The sequence below is a fragment of the Melospiza melodia genome, chromosome Z (genome assembly GCF_035770615.1).
Source record: "Melospiza melodia melodia isolate bMelMel2 chromosome Z, bMelMel2.pri, whole genome shotgun sequence".
Lineage (NCBI taxonomy): Eukaryota > Metazoa > Chordata > Aves > Passeriformes > Passerellidae > Melospiza > Melospiza melodia.
Genome location: NC_086226.1, coordinates 10,855,061 through 10,863,581, shown reverse-complemented (window position 1 = coordinate 10,863,581; position 8,521 = coordinate 10,855,061). Strand labels below are relative to the sequence as shown.

At 47.8% G+C, this 8,521-nt stretch overlaps 1 protein-coding gene across 1 annotated transcript; it reads right to left on the bottom strand.

The window, feature by feature from the left end:
• Window positions 1-2,548: 2,548 nt before the first annotated feature.
• Window positions 2,549-8,285, bottom strand: RXFP3 (relaxin family peptide receptor 3). Its single transcript, XM_063180518.1, has one exon. The coding sequence runs from the start codon at window positions 8,236-8,238 to the stop codon at window positions 6,901-6,903; it is 1,338 nt and encodes a 445-aa protein (XP_063036588.1). The 5' UTR covers window positions 8,239-8,285; the 3' UTR covers window positions 2,549-6,900.
• Window positions 8,286-8,521: the final 236 nt, after the last annotated feature.

Genomic DNA, 8,521 nt, shown 5'->3' with positions numbered 1-8,521 from the left:
CATGGCAATAAAACAGCTTTTGGAGCTATGATTCTCTCTGTGAAAAAGATGGCGCCTTATCAAAGGGTGATGATCTTTTATGGACAGGGATTTTGCATTTTGGAATATTTTCCTTGGAATTAGTTTATATCAAGTGTGCTCAAAATTGAATATTTCAGTTTACATCCCTGAAAATGAGATCTGAAATTTATACCAGATTCTTCTTTTCCCTGTTATGATCCACTCTATAGACTGAGCAGTTATTTACTACTCCTAAGAGAAGGATCTCTTTTACCTTCAGGACCTCATGGTTTGCTCTCTATACCTCTATATCCATCACTGGATTGGCCTATGAAGAAGGGACTGGATTTCAGCAGGAAGTGACTTTTGATGGGCAAGAGGAAGACTATATTTACTCTAAGCCCCCTCCACCATTTCAGCAGAAATTAAAAGTAATTAAAACATTTTTAAAACTCACTGAATAGGTGATTTTAAATACATAGTAGTAGATGATTTGAGGGCATAAAATTTGTAGAGGTTTTTCAGAATGAACATCAAGCAAGACAGACACTAATGCTAATTCCACTGCATTGGAGAAAAGACACATCCAGAGCAATCTATTTGCTATCAGAAAATCACATAAAAGCACAGAATAGTATGGGTGGCCTCTGGAGATGACCCAGTCCAAGCCCCCTGCTCAGCACAGGGTTGCTAAAGAAATACGCATTTAGAAAATAAGCATTAAGTCAGATTCTGAGCACCTCCAAAGTTGGAAACTCTCCAGGCAACCTGTTCCAGTGCTTGACCACACCATTTGAGAGGGGTTTTTTTTCTTACATTTCAATGATGGAATTGAAAGGCCTATTGCCTCTTGTCCATTCCTGAACAATACTGAGAAGAATCTGATTTCATCTTCTTCAATCCCCACCCACATCAGATATTCACACACACTGATAAAGCCTTCTGAGGTCCAGGCTGAGCACCTCTAGCACAGCCTCCCCTCGCATGGCAAATGCTCCAAGCCCTCCATCCTACTGCAGCCTTCCTGGTAAATACTCCAGAACTAGGTGAACGGCCCAGGACTGGGCACAGCATCCCAGAGGTGTCTCACTGGGCTGAGCAGAGGGGCAGGAGCCCCTCCCTGGCCTGCAGGATTCCCCATCCCTGGAGATGTTCAGTGTCCTGCCCAGTGCAGCCCAGGATGCAGCTGGGCTGTGCTGCACGGGCCCTTTGCTGGCTCATGTCCACCTTGTCCCCAGCTCCTTCTCTGCTTTCCAGTGAACTGGGCTCCAGCCTGTGCTGGTGCAGAGAGTGCAGGACTTTGTGATCCCCTTGGTGCAGATGCCTGAGGTTCCTGTCACGCCATTTCTTCAGCCCAGTAAGGACCCCTTGAGAGGTGGCACAAGCCCCTGGAGTCACCCACCTGATGTCAGCGTGCTGATCAGACTTCTTCACAAACACAGACACAAGTCATTTTCCACTAGATTCCAGTTTCATCCAGTGTGTGGTTCAGCTGAGCAAAAGTGGGAGGGTTCATTGAACAATGATTTTAGAAGTCAGTGTTGAACAGGTAATTTGGCCATTGTACAACTGACCACACTCATTCAGCTGATCTGAAGGAAAACCACAAGTCCTTAGAGAAACAGTATCTCATTATCCCAAGAAATGGATGAGTAAGGGAAAAAGCTGGTATCTGAGTAAGATACCTTTATTTTGTGATTTTCCACACAGAATAGTAATCAGTCCTTTCCAACCAGCAAGTCAATGTTTCCAAAAAAATGTTAACTAAAGAAACTGCTTCTGTCTGCAGCTGATTGTTTGGCCCAATTTTCTCAGCCATCCTGTGAATCTATATTTTACACTTAAGATTTTGGGAAGGATTCTGAGTCTATGCACAGACATAGACAGAGAAACCAGCTAATGAGTATTATCAGCTACACTTTAGCACGGGAATGAGTTAACTGGCTACTCCTGGTACTGACTGCTACTGGGATTGTACCTACAAGAGATTCTTTTAACTGCTCTTGTTAGCATTCAAAAACACATAATCACGTAGCAATTATATGCAGTGCTTTTTATTTAAGAGCTGTGAGAATCGGGGTATTACCCAAATCTGATTCCGACCATACATTCGAGATGAACATGTTTTATACTCTACTGTTATATAACTTTCATGTTAATTATTAAACTTATATTGTTCTATTGTATACATAAGTTTCAGCTAAACATAGCCCCCCTTTGAATTTCCAACATAGTTTCTCATTATTCTTCTTATGATTATATAATAATTATATTTAATTACTAAACCATCATCCCATCTAACAATTATATCATTTATCTTACTGCTTACACAGGTGCAGTTGATCTGGGAAAACACAAAGCTTAACATTTTAGATTCTATCTTTAACTTTTTCCAGGGCTCCACTATCACTCTCATCATTATAAAAAGATATTTTCAGTAACCCCCTTTAAATGGAAAAATAGGAATTCTCTTTTGAGAAAAAACTCTCACTAAAAAAAGAAGTTCCAAGCTCTCAATCTAATGTCCTTGAGCTGCACCACACCCATATCTGCTCTTGCTCCAGCCCAGGGATACAAATTAGATCAGAGCTTCTGTGCACACACTCAATTGAATAATCAATTTTAGAGCAGACAGTCGTGAATGGGAATGAAGGGGACTGGGCTTTTTTTTACTGTTAAAGTGAGTGCCAGAATAACGCACTGAGAGAGTGAAACAGCATTTCCACCGAAGAGGCATTTCAAAGGGAAACCTGGAAATGCAATTGGAGGTTGTTATTGCATTAAGACCTTGGTTAGTTATTTAAGGGGCTGAAATACTTAAACGTCCCTAAAGAATCAAAGTCTTTGCCTAATGAAAATATCCGGTCTTTAAAGGTTCCCTCAGTTTGTCACTAGATGTCAGCCTGCACCTTCAGGTCCCTACCCTTCTATAACCAAGTGCACCTCTCCACCAGCACCCCACCAGGACTCCGTAACAGAAGGAGACAAAGCAGGCAAATCTTGTCAAGAATTCTCTAAGTATTGTTTTGCATCCTTCAGCAATGTTTATTTTAGTAAATGAAAAGATGATTGTTACAAACAAAGACATGAACATTTGTAGGAAACAGAGTTTTTGAAGGGTGTTGTAGTCATTACTTAAGAAACCCCGGGATACTCAGTAGGATTTGTTGTTGAGCTGGAATGATCCTCTGCTGAGGCCACACACGCTATGCAAACAGAGCAACTGCAGCTTCTGCCAAGACCTAGGCTGGTGCCCGTGCCCATGCAGCTCACAGACAGATTTCAGGCTGTCAGCTGGGACTCACGGCCAAGGTGAAGCAGGATTTCTCCCTGCTCATGCATCGCTACAGCAGTGCTCTCTGCTGGCCTGGACATGCACTGACCTGCACAGCCTGGGCTCCTGCTCTGCCCTAAATCAACCTTTGGCCGAGTGTGGACGCATTGTGCCTCTTTGAAACAGCAGATCCATGACTTACACTGCGTGGATCAGTGGCTTGTGAGAGAGCTGCCCACTAATTTCATTGTCCAGTCCCTACATACTCTCAAGGTATTTCGATGTTTGGGTGATTTGCCAAATGGGAGGTTTTTATGTCTCTAGTGATCAGACACCTGGGGTTTCCTCTGACAGTGGTACACACTCTGGGCTAACTATGTGTTGCTCTGAACACCACCTGTTGTATTTACTGTGTTGTTTTCCTGGCACAAAATTATGTCTACACTGACACCCACAAAAGCACATGGGTTTTGCCATGCTGAGCACCACAGAGGCTGTCGTTCAGGCAGCTTGCTATCTACTGAAATTCATAGTTACACTTCAGATGCTTGGAAAGCTGTTTATTCAATGCACAAGAACAGTTAAACATCAGATAGGGAAAAATTTTCCAGCAAGTTAAGCAAGAAATTACGCTATTCAAAAGCAAACAGTAAGAAGAGCATCTGGCTGTGAGATTCCTCCCATGTCCTTAATTTAGATACTTTCTCCTGGCCTACAGAAACATGAATCTCTCTCTGAACTCTGGAATTAAGAGCTTACGGTATCCTTTTCTCATACAACTGTGCAACTTTCTTCACCTGCAACACAGAAATTAGGGCTTTCTCCCACAGCAGAAATGCAGTTTTTTGCAAATCCTTTAGCAGATTAAGCTGCTTTACCAGCAGATCTAGAAAGACCTCGGGTTCCTAGATAGCATACTGGAACTTTAATTGAAACAGGAGCTGGGAGGAAGTTGATCACTGTCCTTGGGAAGGGGAGACCTACAACCCAGATCTGGATCCAATTTCTATTCTGTATTTGCTGAAAAATATCTCTCCACAGTTCCTCTTTGGAGATTACACCCTAACCACTGTGCTGCCAAGCCGAGTTTGAGGGCTTTTGTTGCCATAAAGATCCAGCAACACTGAGCAACTCTGGCAATAGGGAACTGTTTCAGGCCAGAGAATATGAGCACAGTCACAAAGTGGCCCAGAGATTTGAGCCACTCCCCTGGGATGTGGAAAAGGGAACTGAATCTCTCAGGCTGTGGGGGATAGCTGTGACCACTAATTTAGCATTTCACAAGGGAGGGGGAAGGAGCATAATCTGCACATACATTGAAGCTGGAGCAGAAGCAGCACATCCAGGCACAGATTCAAAGGGATGGGGGAAATGAGTTGAGTTCACAGCCGCTTCTGACTTAGTGTGGCCTGGCACAGGGTCTTCTGTGTCGGGATGCAGAGTTGCCTCCCTCACAGGATGCACACTGTGGCCAGCCCCAACAGAAATATCCCCATTAAGCACAGAAATAAGTGCTACAGAATTAAGCAGATTTAGGCATGCTCAGGAACAGGTTTCTAGGCACAAAAATTTTACTAGAAAAAACTTAAGTACCTACAGACTTCACCAGTCAACCAAGTCAGGATTTAGGAGGTTAGAGAGGCAGTTGTACAGTACTTAGATGCTCAAGTTCTTCTGTGGATATGTCTGATTTCTTCGGAGTCTTTGCATCTGTGTAAGTGTGCCCGTCAGCCGCCAGCTCACTTCTGCTGCTCTTCTTCAGACAACTTGTAAATCAGTATCTTCCTCGTGAGCAAATGCCCAAGGCTGGAGAAGTCTTTTCTCCCTTGGAAAAAAAGATAACTTCTCCTTGCAGGTAGCAGAACCAGCTGCTTTCAGACCAAACAAATTTTACAACAGGAGTTACCAACACATTCAGTACACCTAACAGAGTCTGAAAAGTGTAATTGCCACTATGGCGTAGCAGCTTTCTCTGGACAGAAATAGCAAGTTTGCTCCATGTCAGTACTTAGAGGTGACACACAACCCTCTGCATAAATGCCTTTATAGCAGAATCAGGCAGATGTTGGAGTTAGACTGCAAGGAAAGCGTTTGGAAATAGAAAACAGTTTTGAAAATTGTATTTATATAATCATTTTATATGCAGTACTAGGGATTAATGAACTTGTGTTCTGAAATCAAAACCAGAAATGTTGCACCTTCCTATCATTTAAAACAAATGCTTTGAACTTTTGGTTTCAAATCTTTTTCCTCATAATAAAAAAAATATTTTAAGTAGATATATAGCCTCATCATAAAAACTTTCACAGCTTAAAATTACACTTTTTTCATCCCCCTAAAAGTTCGATTCAGATAAGCCTCAGATTATTTCTCAGGCATTTCTGTGGAATAGAGGCTGGTAAAGGCCAATCCCTGACATTCTCTAGGCTACATAAGCACTGCAGGCCCTAGGGCTGCTCAGACTGGAGGACCTGAACTGAGCTTCCCTTGAAAAACTGGCAAGAGTCAGTGCAAACCCTCAGCAGAACTAAAGCCTTTGTGCTTGGTTTTAAGTGAACTCAGAAGTATCCCAGAGCAAGTGATTTGAAGTGGCTAGGGGTGTTTCTTTTTCCCCTTTTTAAAATATTTTATTTACAGTTGTGCTGATTTCCTGAAGTGAAATATGAACAGTCTGAAGTGCAGCAAAAATTAAGCCTGCAACCTCAGTGCCCTGGGAGAGATGCTGTCTTGCATCTCCATGGTCTGGGGCTGGGAGGTTTCCTTTCCCCTCAGTGGCCTGGAGAGAGGCTGCGGAACAGTATCACGGGACTCACACCCTCCCTCCAAACCCAGGCAAAGGAACACCCCATGAAGCTGCAAATTCCATCCTTGGGTTTCTCCTTGTCTGTCTGGGTTGCTTTATGCCCTGGCAGCAGCTGGGGGGATGAGGGGTAGCTAGAAAAGCAGAGCTGCACTGATCTGGAGGGGAGCACAGTGTTCCTGGTCCCTGCTCTTTCCCACGTCCCTAAAAGAGGGGAAAGGCGCCAAGCCTGAACAAGCAGGAGCTTTGTACCCACTTGTGCTGGCTGTTCCCCTCAGGGCAGGTTTGAAATAGAAGAGAGGCTGTCTGATGCCCAGCCCTCAGTGGAGCCCAGGAAGCAGTGACGTTTACAGGGTCCTGCAGCAGGGAGAAAGCAGCTCAGCTCCCTCTCCCTGCCATAGACAAACACACAAGGTGGGAGGGCTGCTTGCAACTCCAGCTTGAGGGGACGTGGTTGAGGCCTTCCAGCCTCAGTCCACCCCAGCCAGCCCCTCACCTCCCTGTGCTGCTTTGCACATCCTGCATCCTCCCTGGCTGGGATCCCATCACCCTCATTGGTCCTTGCTCCCCAGCACAGGCAGAAGCACTAAAAAGCATCATAGAGACATCCCACCACTACCTCCTCCTAGTCCTGTTCTCCAGCTCAAGGTGCATCTTCCAGACAGCAACATCCATCAAGTGTCTCCGAGGGCAGACAAAACCACAAAAGAGCATCTCTCACACACAAGTCCTCCTTTACTCATCCCTCCTCCCCTTGTCCTGACCAGGCATTCAATATCCCCAGGCCACATCTGGCACTGTGCCAGCCCCCAGAGCCCCTGCCCTCTCAGCAGTGCTGCTCCATGGAGCTGGCAGGCAGCAGGTCATAGCGGCTGCTGTACATCACCACCCCGGGCGGGTAATAGGCCACCTCTGCCTGCACGGCTGCAGCACGGGGAGCAGCAGGGACAGGCTGGACAGGCATCACGGCATGCAGGGCCTGCTCCTCCTTCTCAGGCTTGGTGGTGTCAGTGAAAGGGCGCATGGTGGTGAGGGAAGGGGAGGTGATCCTCCAGAGGAGGCTCTTCAGTGCCTTGCGGAACTCTCTGCGCATGAGGCAGTAGAGGATGGGATTGAGGCAGCTGTTGGAGTGTGCCAGGCACACGCTGATGGGGAAGAGGTACACTTGGGAGAGAAAGTACTCGTTGCTGAAGTGCACCACGTTGAGTTTGATGAGTATCCCCCAGGTTGTAAGTGCTTGGTTGGGCAGCCAGCACAAGAAGAAGGACAGCACCACGATGGACACTGACCTAGTCACTTTGGAGCGGCGCTTGATGCTGGGGCCGCTGCAGGTGCTGCCCACGTGCTTGTCACTGATGAAGCGCACCAGGAGCAAGTAGCAGAGGCTAATGACAACCAGCGGCACCAGGAAGCCCAGCAGCACCTTCTGGATGTGGTACAGACCCAGCCAGAATTGGGCATTGTTGCCTCGGCCCTCTGGGAACTTGACAAGACAGAGGACATCATCAAAGACAGTGGCAGTGGTGGAAAAAATGGCATGGGGCAGGGAAGCCAGGACAGCAGACAGCCAGATGAGTGCACAAAGCCACTTGGCAGAGCAGCAGCCACCCAGCGGGTCTCCCCGACGCTGATTCTTCAAGGCTGAAGCCACAGAGCGGTATCGAGCCACACTCATGGCAGTGAGAAAGAACACACTGGCATACATGTTCATTGCTGTCACATAGGAGACGATCTTGCACATTGCCTTGCCAAAGAGCCAGTTGAAGTCCAGTGCGTTCTCCACTGCCCAGAATGGCAAGGTCAGCACGAACTGGAAGTCAGTCACTGCCAGGCTGGTGACAAAGAGATTGATGGAGGATTTCCTCCAGCCCTGCTTGCTTTTCATCAGGTAGAGCACCAGCAGGTTGCCCACCAGTCCCAGGGCACACACCACGGAGTACACCAGTGAAATGACAATCCGCACCACGTCAGAACTGTCCCCCTGCATCCCGTCGGCTCGCTCCAGGTTGATGGTCTTCAAGAACTGCAGGAAGGACACGTTGCTCCCGTTGTCCATCTGAGCACTCTCCAGGAAAGCCAGCGGCGTGTCCCAGGACTCCCTGTCCGCTCCTTCCTTTATGCCAGCGGCAGGCGAGCAGGCACCGCGCTCGCAGGGCTCGCCCATCCCATACTAGGGTGGGAGACGGGTCCGCGGGAGCTTTTTCCCCAGAGGCTGACCAGCGGCGGCGGCGGCGGGCGCGCTGCTGGGGCGGCGGCAGGGTCCGGGCACGGCGCGGTGCCGGCGGCGCGGTGCCGGCGGTGCGGTGACACGGCTGGAGAGGTGCCGGCTGTGCGGTGGCACGGCTGGAGAGGTGGCACGGCTGGAGAGGTGCCGGCTGGCGGTGGCACGGCTGGCACGGTGACAGGGCTGGCGCGCTGGCACGGCTGGCGCCGCTGGGCTCCGCTCC

Excerpts from the sequence above, each read along its gene's own strand:
- RXFP3 (XM_063180518.1), bottom strand. The coding sequence starts at position 8,238 with ATGGGCGAGCCCTGCGAGCGCGGTGCCTGCTCGCCTGCCGCTGGCATA.